General features: G+C 35.3%; 1 protein-coding gene and 1 pseudogene across 2 annotated transcripts; both read right to left on the minus strand.

The window, feature by feature from the left end:
- Positions 1-429: 429 nt before the first annotated feature.
- LOC113351501 lies at positions 430-3,379 on the minus strand (annotated as a pseudogene).
- LOC113348196 lies at positions 2,260-5,725 on the minus strand. Of its 2 annotated transcripts, none has more exons than XR_003359539.1 (4): positions 5,360-5,725; positions 4,190-4,933; positions 4,052-4,118; positions 2,260-3,961 (listed from the first exon to the last, which is right to left on the minus strand). XR_003359539.1 is itself a non-coding variant. In XM_026591900.1 (4 exons), exons 2-4 carry the CDS (start codon positions 4,920-4,922, stop codon positions 3,918-3,920), a joined length of 825 nt encoding a protein of 274 aa, XP_026447685.1. In that variant the 5' UTR covers positions 4,923-4,933; positions 5,360-5,724; the 3' UTR covers positions 2,260-3,917. The 2 variants fall into 2 exon arrangements, 1 of the variants encoding a protein (XP_026447685.1); XM_026591900.1 differs by having other exon boundaries at positions 4,052-4,099; positions 5,360-5,724.
- Positions 5,726-14,067: the final 8,342 nt, after the last annotated feature.

Here is a 14,067-nt window from a genome sequence, read left to right on the forward strand (position 1 = left end):
CCCTTCTATTGCTTCAAATCTCTCCTCGTCTTTCTTAGTCTTCTCACCCATGTGAGTAACCATCTTATTATATTTCTCTTCTAAAGCATCGAATCTTTTCATCTGTTTGTCTTCAAGAGAGTTGAATCTTTCTATACGTTTTTCTTCTAGAGAGTTGAACCTTTCTATAAATTTGTTATGATTTTTTTCAATAGAATTCAACCTGTCTCTATTCTGTAATGCAACCCATAAACCTGCACAACCAATACTTAACGGAATAACGAAATTTACGAGACTAATTTTTTTGTCATTAGCCATTAATCTGCGTATTAATAGTTCTCTCTAAAGAACTCTAAATAGAATACCAACATCTAGGGTTTACACCGTAAAAAACACGTTTCCTCTTCTTTTTTTTCCTTTGATTATAAACGAGACAGATGTCCTGGCGGGGACTTACGTGTAAATTTAGTGTGGATTAAAAAAAGCGACGTCTCCCTGTCTCCCCTCTTTTAACTCTTTGTTGCTGGTATTTTACAGTGAAAATTGGGGATATGCCCCAAAATCCGGTGGAAATATGTTCCGAAATTCCAATTTATGGTAATATATGCCTAACACGCGGAAATTCAAACTTTTCCATCCATGAGAGTTAAAAGTCAAGTTATCAAACGTGTGGGGATCATATATGCGAAGAGAAAGCCAAACATGCCCTTCCTCCACGCTATATATCATATCATCTAACCCCACAACCACTAGACTCATCTTGAACTTCAAGATCAACATTTAGATCCACTCTAATATAATCAAGTTTCGTTGCTTGAAAAGTGAACCATTTTCCCATGATTGATAAGGGCTGATATCAGCTCTACTAGGGGCTGATATCAGCTCTACTAGGGGCTGATACCCAGCATCTGGAGTTGCATCCCGCACTGGAGTGAAACGACTCATGCCCATCTCGATCTTTGACAGTTTGGGAGTCAGAGTAACAAGATCAGCAAGTTTAGGTGCAGAATCCTAAGTCATAGTGTCATACACGAGGGAAACGCAGAAATGTGAACGCAAAAAAAGAAGTATCTGCAATCATTGCAATAGGTACAGCTGTGCATACAGCCGTTCTGAAGCTTCTGTACTTTGATGTTGTTCAATAATGTTGCCAGGACACCTGGGGTCCAATGGCTTTGGCGATGTACTGAACTGTGTTCACGGTAGCCTTTCGAAATTCCCTTCTAGTGGCCTTTCAGAAGTTCAAAACATTCTCTCATCCACTCCCTAGCAGGAACAAATTCCTGCTCCACGATCGTCAATCCTACCGACAAGATCAATACAGTTTCTGGAACCTTTTTATACCAATTCTTCACAATAGGAAGCAGATCTTTAGTTGCCTTCAGAGCTCCTAAAATGGATCCCAGAACTTCGGAGTAATCTTCTCACAAGTACTCGTACAAGACAACACCAAGATGACCCTTCAGCTGTTCTTCTTGGCATTGCTTCATAACAACAGCAATCCTAGATAGTGAGATCTGCTGCTTGCTGCCTAACCTTAGCACCTTGTTCAAACACCACTTAACGGGACCACATCTCTGAAAGATAGGGCTTCACTCTGCCTCAGGGCATTCACAATGGCCCCAACCCATTCACCATAACATTAGCATCCTCACTAGTTTCATCTTGGAACGTGTACAGTGCCAGCAATAAGAAATTCTTCCAAGTGTGCATCAATATCAGATGCACCAGTTGGCAACCACCTTCTCAATAGTTTCCATTACACATTCTTCTGTAAGGTTCACTCTCATCTTTAAGATGCGCAATGATTCTTCCCACTATAACAGCAACACGGAAATTGTTTGCAGTCTCCACAGTTGTTTCCACAAGCTGCCTACAGTTTTCTTCATTTATTCATCAGGAGACTGGAACCCTAGACCAATATGAAACACTTTGTTGGTATTAGTAACTAGCATATATCACATCCATGAGGGGAATGATATAACAATTGCTATCAACAAAGCAGCCAAAACCTCACTTGTGTTATCTGATACCTTTCCACAAAGGTTTCGGGACAGAATCAAAACTTTTGATACCATATGGAGCAGAAGCTTCGGCCAGGCAGCCAGTAACATTACAGTAATGGTCCTGACCTTTAGGTTCTCATAACAGAGACAATGTTATGATTTTTACAAGATACCTCAAGTGGGGAATCACTTCTCAAATCTGCTGAACAATCTTTACCACTGCCGAGCTTGCCCAGATAGCTTTCAAGAAAGGCAGCAGGGGGGGTCCAGAAGATGAAGAAACACCGAAAGCCCTCACAATTAACATACTCATAATTATACAAACACCAGGCTTCATTGAAGCAATCATCGTAGCAAAACCAGAGCTGTACTCAGGTTGGAAATAATTTCATTCCCTCGACACGAGCATAATAGCCTCATCTATCAGAAAAGGGTTGATCACCACAAGAAGTTCGGTACAAGTTCATCCAACTTGTCCAAATCCCTATCTATAACCTTAACTAGAAGATGTCGCTCTTGATATTCAAACATCAGTTGCATAAGTGAAGGCAATATCCTGTTAAAGTGTGGGCCTCCACCAAACTAGAAGATGTCGCTCTTGAGTCTTGACCTTAAGCAGTAGTTTCAGGACCTTCATTTAGCAGTGGTTCGAAGTACTGGTAATCCTCTCTGGTTTCCTGAATGGAAACCCTCAATGTGCTTCTTTCGGAACATCAAATGCTGCCCACAGTTCTCTTCAGGGATTTGATAAAGTGAGTTACCCAGTAAAGTAAGAGCTGCAAAAAGCTTCCCGGCAAGAGTTCTAATTGGAACGTACAATAATGGAGGATCTAAAACTTCGTACCCTTCTTGTGGAGACATTGAATCAAGTTCCTCGTCACTTAATGGCCTGTTTCTCTCTTCAACATCTTTACCATCTCACTAAATTAAATTTTCCAGGCGTAATTGCCCCAAGTGTTGGAGCAAGACCTCAATGCCATATCAATGCCTCCAAGAGGTGTAACTCCTGAAGTGTATGCAGCAGCTGGAGTTGCACCCGCCATGGAGTAACATGACACATGCTTGCAGGAGTTTCATCCCATTTCGATCTTTGATGTTTGGAGTCGGTGTAGAATCACATGCGACACCCAAGGGAGTAGCAGCAGGAGTTGTACCTGCAGACGGATTATCAACTACTAGTGCACCAATTTAGGCACATAAGAGCCATAAAAAACCTTTTCAAACTCTACCATTGAAAATCATACATGATGAAACAGTTTCCGCACATGTTCAGACTATTAATTTGTACTATTGATTATCACTACATGTTTTAAGCATTCCTAAACACCAAACAGGGAAGTCACATATGAGACTAGGTTGCCCCAGAACATGGGGGAACCTGTATTTGATATCATTCAGTTAATAGTCAAACAGGGAATACAACAACTACAAGATGTCCAACCAGCTCAGCATTAACATGATAAAAAGAAGAAGAATCGGAACTAAAAAAAAAAGTTGTGAAAGCTCAGCGCAGTAACAGAAAGGCACAAGCAGGGTTGAGATTATATCCTGTTTTACCTTGAACTAACATAAGAACTGAAAGAGATAATATAAAGGAAGTTAATTTACAGAAAGTTCTGTATATTTATATAAGCAAACACGGCATCTGTACATCATGTAAACTTCATGAAGTCCGAACACTCATAAAACTAAGCCTTGTGAAATCCTGAAAGTGGTACAAGATACTATGCACTGATACCAATTCAGAGTCCACCCAAAAATGTCGTATGCAGTGAAAGTACATTTTATAGGGATTCATGAAGTTCAAACATTTGTAAAAGTAAGCCTTATGAAATCCACAAAGTGATAAAAGATTTCATGCACTATTACTAATTCAGAGTTGGCCCAAAAATTCTATGCATCTGGGTTTGGGGTCATCTTGAATCAGCAGCTTCACACCTCCCCAGAACATCTAGAAACTTGGAGGCAAGAGTAACCTGAAAATCAGCATAAGAATCGGGGTAAAAGACAAGACAAAAGAAAGTCAAATCAGAGACAAAAGGAAAGTCGTATCAAAGACAACTTACGCTGGTCACGACATATTTGTTCCTTTGAATTAGACAAGCCACTTGCAACTTCAACATACAAAACTATCTGTCAATTCGAAATCATAACCGAGATAAGTAATTTGTAATTCAAAAGGAAAAGAACAAAGAACAACTTACTTAGCGCCAAAGTATTTTTCTCCCCATCAAACTTCTGCATTCTGACTTCAAAATTGCTAGTATATAGCTTAGTATCTTCATCAAGCTTCTTAAAGCAACTCCTAATTCCAGCCTCAACTGTCTCTGAGAGGTGCATCTTCACAACTAAATCGAACTTAAACCGTTTCTTCACTTCTAGCTGACTTAAATTCTCCAGGGTCTTGATAAACTCTTTATTTGGAACAGCAAGCACACCGCCTGTTTTTCTTGCAATAGAGACATGAAAATTATCAACATCACTGACCTCTCCCGTGACCATTTTTCCATTAGAGATAATCCTAACGGTATCGCCAACTTTGAACCGATTCTTGTGCATCATCGTAAGTACCAAGAAATAGTCCCACATGATTTTCCTAAGCTCTTCGATGAAACCGCTTAGCAAAGCGATAATAACCAAAGTCTTGACAGCAGTTGGAAGCTCGGTTACTTGATTGTACATCTTAGCACTCAAATAGCTAACACACCAATAGAAGAATCTAAAGAAAGTATGAGATGAACGTTGAAAAACTTTTGAACTCTGACCAACAAGCACCCTGGGTATAGTTATCATGGAACAGCTAAGCTTTGAGGGTAATATGACAGATTTTGAAGGTAAAAATTGTAATGTGTGAGTGACTGTATTCCTATTGTGTTTCAGGAATGATGAGTTCAGATTGAAGTGATGGCTGACCTGAAGACTTCTTGTTGAAGTCATTACACCTAAACCTGAAAACAAATACAAATGAAGATGAGAATCACAATAGAATTGAGGAAAAGCAAATGATTGCATTTGATAGAAGAAACATATCAACTAAAAGATTTGCATAATGATCATCCAAAAACATGTCAAGAACACAAAACTCAGCACAAACAATGGACCTGCTGGTGATATTTCCAAACACTAAAGAAATCTTGGAGAGAAATTTGATTAATCGACACAATTCATCACTAAATTTGTAGCATTTCCTAATTCTAAATAAGAGAAATTTGATTAACCGAAAACTATTCATCCCTAGTCATATCAAGAAAGTCACAGATAAAAAAACCATGAAAACAGCAAACAAATCAATATTCAGCCCTAAATTCAGGTTTAAGAATCAAAAACAAAGAATTAAACTATTACAAACCCTAATATCAAGAATGAAATCTTACCGATTCAGATGAACGGAGGGAAGGAGACGAGAGAGCAGAAATGATAGTAGAATAGCGAACCTTTGAAATGAAGGAAGAAGGAGCCTACATTTATAAACTAAGTCGTGACCAAATTTTAATCTCAGAGACGCAAGAACAAGCCTTGGATTCGTCCTCATATTTGTGTGAAGTGAAAGACCAAATAGAAAAAAATGAACAACTGAACAGATTTTCTCTTTGGATGTCAATCGGGTTAATCTTACAGGTTATTCTAAAAATTTTGGAACTCTCTAACTCTATAGAAGATGCATGAAGAAAAGAACAGAAAAAAGAGGGAGGAGACTAGCAGGGGCGGAGCCAGAAAATCTCTTATGGGGAGGCAAAATTATTTTAGGGTAGAGGAAACAAAAGAACAGGCTTTTTGTTATCCACAAAAAAAATGGGCGGTTGACTGGACGCGCAAGGTGTTGTGTGGCTTATTGATTTTTATTAAAGGGAGAGCAATAATGAGATTCATTGGAATGCAAAAAGAATTGACTCGTTAGCACCGTCTTTGTTTGCATCTGACTCGCGATTTGAATCTGAATCAATTCCTGACTCGCCGCGAGCCAGATGGCAGACCGTTTGTTTTCCATTTTGAGTTAGATCCAAGTCGATTTTTGATTCGGACCCGTATGAGTCAGGTAACAAAATACCTTGATTCATGGGATCAAACCACTGACTCATATATTTTTGAGTCATATCTGATTCAAAACAAACATATTGAGTTGGATCTGACTCAAATCATGTGATTTCAGTCAGATCCAGATGACTCGGACGAATCAGGAATAAACAAACACGGTGTAAGCTCAACTCGATATATTTTCCAAATTCGGGCAAAAATACCTATACTTATCAAAAGTATTCCTCACATACGTTCAAAAATTCATATCATCTTCCTCTTAGCTCGAACAAAACTTTAGAATACTTGAAAAACCAATTTGGCAATGTTATTCTTAGAGATAATAGTTTTCCAATTAATCAATTTTCGGGTCCAATTGTTGAAATCGTACTAGAACTTAAAATGAAAATCTAAATTTGATGATTCTTACTTAACTAATAACAAGTAATTATCGTTGCTCTTTAATGTCAACAATAAAGGTTTTTTTTTTATCAAACATCAGCGGGAATTGAACTCCTAACTTATAATTTGGGAATCCAATCCTTAGCTACCTGGGATAGTCCCAGTTGGTTTGTTACTATACCATTTCCCACGCACTGAATCTTTTAGTGCAGACACAAACCATAATGTCAATTTTACACAAGCAAAAAATATGTACATACGTCAATAGTTGGATGAAGCATAATCACTTTTACAAGTCATTCATCCCTTTTCTTTGTTGATTTGATATGGTTTTAATTTCTAACTTCTGATATTATTGACTCGTTCATCTTTATTGAGTTCTTTTATTTATTTATTTTGAGTTACATTGTGTTCCGGGTTCACAGTTTTTTCAAACAATAATAAAGAAAAGATATTTATATAACTTGTGGGAGGAATGCGTGTAATAAGTCAGGGTATTTTAGTCTAAGTCAAAAAATTATGCCGAATTGGTCCTAGTTAGCGATTTGACTATGCTTTTTGCACTCCTCTGATCACGTTTTCCTCTCCCTTTAATTAACAAAAATCTTTATTTTTAAGGAAAAATATATTAGTTTATTTAAATTTTAAGGAAAAACATAATATTGTAAAATCCAATAGTAATGAGTTCGGTTACCATGCACCCTGGTATAGTTTTACATTGCTATATCAGGTGGCCTGGAAATTAGACACGCCATTACGGGAAAATAGTTCATTATGATATGTTCCATCCAACAACCATATCTATCACGCAATCGATAGAGTTTTTACTTCTGGCGATTTAGTTTATTTCACACGATGGAAACTCTATCTCTAACGGCTATTTCCCTGTGGCCTATGAACATGTGATTATCAAACTTACCTTTTACATAAATTTTTTTTTCTCAATCTCAAAAAATTTCGAATGCCAGAATTTCAAACCCAACTTCATTTTTCTGTAGTAGTAGTTGTTGTTGTTAACAAGATATCTTACAGTTATAAAGAAATGAGAAAATAGAAAAGAAGTCTTCAAGTTTTTGAAACATGAAGCTAAAACCAAAGAAGACTTCAAGGCAAGGAAAATCAACGTAAAGACAAAGGAAATTTGAAAGTTAACCATAGTAACGGGAAAAAGCAAAGGAAAATCTTGTCAAGAGTGCATTGAATGGAAGTTTATTCAAATGAAAAAACCAAGAAGTCGAAGACTATCATAACTTTTCATTCAAGTCTTTATTTAAGTTTTTATTCTCCAAGTTTATATCTTGTAAGAAGACGCTCTATTTATTAGTTATTCGAAGTTCAGTATTATATAAAATGCTCAGTTGTTGATGAATTCCAAAATTGACTTAAAACAAGAAATATTGTTGAAAATTATCCTTATATATTTAATTCAACAATACTTAATTAAAACTTCATTTAACTAAATATACATTTAGTTAAGAAAATAACAAAATATAAAACTTACATTTAGCCCAAAGTTGAGAATTACGAAATTAATTAAAATTTTACTTAAAATGATAAGACTAGATTATATTTGGGAAAAACTTTTAAGATCTCATATCAACTTCCATATTAGAATTTTGTTCATGTTCATGTATAGCCACTTGTCCGGACATCTTTGTTCAAGGTCCATCAAGCTTTCACAACTACTTATGTTTCGACCGACTCGCACTAGCCGATCAGATGAACTTACTTCCTTATTGATTTTAATGACACCTAAACCACTCACGTCTCGATTATAGAGTTTTATGCATTGTTTTTCAGAAATATGTTTTACCACAAATTATTACCTTTTTGATGTGTACCATTCATTCAATTTTCGTTAAAATAAACATAACAAATACATTAATCTTCGGTGAGAATAAATTTTGCACCCCGGTTTATTCTTCCATTTTGCACATTGACTCGGTCAACACATTTTTGATTTTCGGAGGCATGTTGATTTTCTATAAACTCAGTCATGGTAGAATCATATTACGAAAAACTAGAAGAGTTTTAAGAGGTACGGAAGAGGTGTAAAATTATTAGAAATATGTAAGAGGTGTGACTTGTGAGTTGAAGTTAGTTTGGAATTGAGTATTTGTATATGAATGAAGTTTTGAAAGTTGAATGATGAACCTCAGAATCGGCGATAATAACATCAAGCAATAATCACTATATCGCAGGCGCTATAATGACCAACGAGAGACATCGAGACCACCGAGCATTGGATTCTATATCGCAGCTAGCTAAGTGGTAAACATACCAGTTAGCCGGTGATGTTCGCCATTTTTCTATGCCCATAGTGGGTGCAAAAGTGGTAAACTTGCCTAAATGCTTTATGCTTGGAAACCACCCTTATAAGATTTAAAAAGATTGACAATCATCTTCAACACTAGTCTCCTCTAAAAGCTTTGTACGTTAAAGTCATCTTTTTCCTAAACAAGGGTGTTGCCGGTGCATGTGCTCAAGACCACAAGGAAATTTTTTGTTGATCCGAAATTTTTATTTTCCTCAAAAATGTAATTGATCATCTGGCATATTCGTTATACTAATTGGCGATGCATGAAAGTGTAAATGGTAAGTGGAGTGTTTATTCTCCACCAAGTTGTATTGCCTCAAACCTCAAATTTATTGAGGTAATTTAATAGAAAAATGGGTTTTACTGCTCGTGAATTCTTAAATAAAAAAAGAAATTTACAAAAAACCAATTTTTTTCCTATCAATTAATTATCCAACAAAAAATAAAAGATGATTCTTCGAATATTGATGTTTTTCTTTAAATAATAGAATTCAGGTTTCCCCCTTCCTTTTATTCTACCCAAAAGTATCGGGGTTTTATTGGATAAACTTAGAAAGCATTTTTTACTGATATCCAAAAATGAAAAAACTAATCAATTTTCACAAAAGCTCTTCTAAAAGAAGTGGCTTTGATACGGTCGACTAGTAGATAATGGGTGGTCCTATCAACATGCGTATTTAGAATCTCGTTCATCCCTCATTGTATATAACTCACAAAAATGAATCAATAGACGAGACTGAAATATCGTGTACACATTCGTTATAGAGTATGCACAAAATCGGTCTAAAGAAAAAAAAAAGAACTAGCAAATTTTTGTTTTTCGTTTATTTATTTTCAATATGTTTTAATGCTTTTATCTTATTATTATGAACCACTATTAGAAGTATTAATGCGTTATAATTGTGCTGAGTGTAATCGCATGCCATAATAATCTGATGCTTCTTCTCCATAAGATAAGCAATTTTGATTGAATGTTATTCAGTTTCTTAAGAATTTCCTTTTGATAAGTTTTAGGATCATCATCAACATGCATAACATACCCAGTCATATTAACAATTTCATTCTTAACACCTTTTACAAGATATGTTATAAATTCTGGACCATAGGTTTTCTTTATTCTTTCTCTCTTACTCCCTCTAGGTTCAGAAGTATCTTCCACATCTCGATTAGGAGCATAATGTTCATCGTTTTCATTAGTCTCCACGAATTCTATACTAGGTAAGAATGGGTTTTCAGCAGGTTAATTTGTGAGATCGCCCATGAAATCTTTTACACAATCAGGTTCAAAGACTTTTTAGTTTAGACATATTGATCATGTAATAGATAAGAGAAAAATATGTATGCATATTGTTCAAGGATATTTAATTTAAATAGCCTTGCAATTGTATTAGGTTTTGTCTATACATGTTGTCGCACGAAAAAGTTGATGGTGTACTTGGTACTCCCTCCTTTTTAGGTACAACTTTCAAAATAATTCCTCTTAAAGTTTTCATAAAATTTTACATCTACAGACTCTATTATCTCTAAAGTATCAAGGATCGAAAATCTTTAAGTGATATTGTTAAGTAAATAACCTACAAATGCACATTTAAAAGTCTTATTTCCTAACTTAGGTCGTTTAGGATTATGCTTCCTAACATACGTTGAACAACCCCGGATTTTTGATCTTTTCAAGTTTGGTTTACTGTTAGACCAAATTTCATGAAGAAAAACATTTTACTGAAAAATGCATCCTTTTGAAAATTTCCATCATGTAGTCTTTGGATGTGCTTGAGATATAAGGTGTAGCATGGCATTGTGATTAAGATGGTGAAACATAAGCGTCCAAGAGATCACGGTTTTATAACGGTTTGATTTTAATAACATGCTTCGTACTTGAAACTACTATTATCTGGTCTTTACCCCTCTTCTTAGGTTTTACGGTGCTCCAGTTTGCAAATCAAACAATTTAAATGACGAAAAGAAAAAAATTATTATGAACTGAAAATTTTAATTTATTTTTACCTTATCAGTTTCAGTTTCACCGCTCATTTTGCGTCGATTCATTTTGCATCATCATAACTTCCCAAAATTTCTTGTTTTCTTTTCTTTGCCAATTACATTAAAACGACCTGACATTCTATTAGCGTCACAACTATTAAGATTGTCGGTTTCTTGAACAAGCTGATCAAGATTAAATATTTTGCAAAAGCGTTTGATATCTTTTTTAAATTAAGTATACGTTAGACAACAAACTCTATAAAATACATTTCTTGTTAAGAAAAAAAACGTTTATGAAGGAAGGTTAAATAACAAATTAAGAGAAATTTGTAAGAATTATTTTAGGTTGTTTAATATTAGAGTATAGAGAAAGTATGATTTTAAATTGTTTAATATACAAATATATATTGGAGTTTTATTTATAATTGTCCGCTAGACATTAGAGGCCTAAGCAAGCTCGAATGTCCTAGGTTGAGTCCCTCAACGGACAAAGCATTCGATAGAAACCTAGGAATAAACGAGCAACCCAACCTTAGACGTAGATATTGAGCCGCACACAGCAAATTATCATGTTTGATAATTTGCAATTCTATTTGCTATATTGTTGGTCCATGGTATACCAAAAACCTCCATGTTGTTTCCATCTTCTTTTTAATTATGAAATTGGAATTTTACTAAGCAGAAGAGTTATATCAGATTAGCTATTTGACGGTTCCAGTTAACCAACCTTAATATTATTGTTTATTGTTTCTTTAAATTACGAAGGTATGCACACTGTTAGTTACCATCTAAAAAGGAAAGAATATGACATTAGCTTTTAGTCACGCTTTCAAAGTCAGAGAAGTTGCTCGAGGTTCCCAACACCAGTTGGTTTCAACAGTCCTTGAAACTGACCTTTTACCTTAACGCGCTCCTTTCTTATCGAATACATAAATTTTCTTAAATAAATTGAAGTCACATTATATATATGAAGAAGATGCAATCATGCATTAGATCAATAACCCTGTATTACACAAAAAAAATCCTAAAATATATAATCAACCATCTCTATCAGAGAAGAATAGAACAGAAAAGATTACTCTTATTTTCTAAATGAATGCCATCCTCAAACGTAGAATATCCCTTCGATTGCTTCAAATCTCTTTTCGTATTTCTTAGTGAAAAAGCGGGGGTCTAACAACACCACCCAATATTTCGCTTAGCAATCTGTATGGACAAACTCTAATATACTTTTAAGAGAATCAACAAGACTCAATCTATTAAAATTATATCAACGAGTTAGATTATCTCAATCTCTCAATTTGATCAATACTCAAGCAAATAGAAATCTGCGAGTTGCTATCAAATACTAGAGAGATAACTTGGATTGTACCAAAGACCAATATCCAAGTGTCAATCAATTTAAATCAACAACCAAGAGGTCGGATATTTTAATTGATTGAACCTAACGCACAACCTGTATTATTTCATAAAGATAAACAATATAATGCGGAAATAGAAATAACACAGACACCAGAATTTTGTTAACGAGGAAACCACAAATGCAGAAAACCCCCGAGACCTAGTCCAGATTGAACACACGATGTATTAAGCCGCTATAGACACTAGCCTACTCCAAGCTAACTTCGGATTGGACTGTAGTTGAACCCCAATTAATCCCACACTAATCCAAGGAACAGTTGCTTTCCGTACGTCTCTGATACCAGCAGGATACTACGCACTTGATTCCCTTAGATGATCTCACCCACAAGTAAGAGTTGCTACGACCCAAAGTCGAAAACTTGAAATAAACAAATCTGTCTCACACAGACAAGTCTATTGAAAGGATCAATCTGTCTCCCACAAATAAACCCAGGAGGTTTTGTTCCGTCTTTTGATAAATCAAGGTTAACAAGAACCAATTGATAATCCGGTCTTATAATCCCGAAGAACAGCCTAGAATTATCAATCACCTCATAACAATCTTAATTGTATGGTAGATAAACAAGATGTTGCGGAATCACAAACAATGAGACGAAGATGTTTGTGATTACTTTTACATCTTTCCTATCAGAGATATCAATCTCAAGCCAATCTTTCTGATTGTATTCGTACGATAGAAAACGCAAGATTATATCACACAACTACAATAAAGTAGTATCGGTCTGGCTTCACAATCCCAATGAAGTCGTTAACCTGGTTTTTAAGAAGAAACCAAAGGTTAAAGGAGAATCAACTCTAGCAAACAAACTTGTATCACACGTAAGGTGTGAGGATTAGTTTTGCAAAGATGATAGAGTTCCCCTTATATAGTCTTTCAAATCAGGGTTTGCAATCAATGTTAGATTAGTAACAAAGAATTCAATATTCACCGTTGTATGAAAACCTGATTATATTCAAGCTAATATCTTTCAACCGTTAGATCGAAAACTTAGCTTGTTATACACAAATGAAATGCACGTTTCTAAGTTTGTGTAACCGTACCCAAACATGTACATTTGTTGGTTCAACAATAGTTAACCAAATAGTTATCCATATGATCACTCTCATATCAACCATATTCTTCTTTACCATAACTAGTTCAAATGACTCAAATGAACTAGTTAGAGAGTTGTTCAATTGTAAGGAAATCTTATGTAACTACACAAGACACAATTGAAGAAAGACGATTTGATTCACTTGAATCGGTTCATGAACTTTATAGCCACGGTTTGCAAAATGCATTCATTAATTTATATAAGTATAAGTTCACAAACAATCGTCTTTAGATATAACCTAACTCAAGTTCGCAGACTAGGTTCGCGGACTTAAGTTCCCGGAAAGAGTTCACAAACTCCAGCAGATTTTCTCGGGTCGAGAACTTACGCCAGTTTGCAGACTGGGTTCGCGTACTGAGTTCACGGCTCTTGTTCTGGATCTCTTGTTCAACAAAGTTCGCAAACTTCGGTTCAAGGAATAATGACTTATACATATATGTGTTTCCACAACAATGCTTATATCCACCATTGGTTATATAATCTAAACTCCCATTTCAATGATAGAAACATTCTTAGAGGATTTTATATAGTTGTAATTCACAAACCATTTCTCGTCAAAGCCATTTTCAAAGTGATTGAAACATATCATGACTTTCGTCACTAGGTAAAGATGAATTCGGTTAAAGAGAAATCTTACCAACACATATTTCGAGAAATAGATAAGTGAGATATACTCGGCTCGAAATAGCAAATGTGTATAATCAAAGTCTATATAGCAAAACGACTTTTGTCTCAAAGTAGGAGATAAAGTAGATATACTTTTGAGTGATAGATAAGTTCAAGTCTCTACATACCTTTTTGTCGATGAAGTTCCACCGGTTCCTTGAGTAGATCTTCGTCTTGTACGATGATT

This window comes from Papaver somniferum, chromosome 2 (assembly GCF_003573695.1).
Source record: "Papaver somniferum cultivar HN1 chromosome 2, ASM357369v1, whole genome shotgun sequence".
Taxonomy (NCBI): Eukaryota; Viridiplantae; Streptophyta; class Magnoliopsida; order Ranunculales; family Papaveraceae; genus Papaver; species Papaver somniferum.

Bases quoted from the DNA above. Each gene is read 5' to 3' on its own strand.
- LOC113348196 (XM_026591900.1), bottom strand. From the start codon at position 4,922: ATGACTTCAACAAGAAGTCTTCAGGTCAGCCATCACTTCAATCTGAAC. The intron at 4,100-4,189 runs GTAAGTTGTTCT...TGTATGTTGAAG, and splicing joins GAAAAATACTTTGGCGCTAA to TTGCAAGTGGCTTGTCTAAT. The intron at 3,962-4,051 runs GTAAGTTGTCTT...GCTGATTTTCAG, and splicing joins ACAAATATGTCGTGACCAGC to GTTACTCTTGCCTCCAAGTT.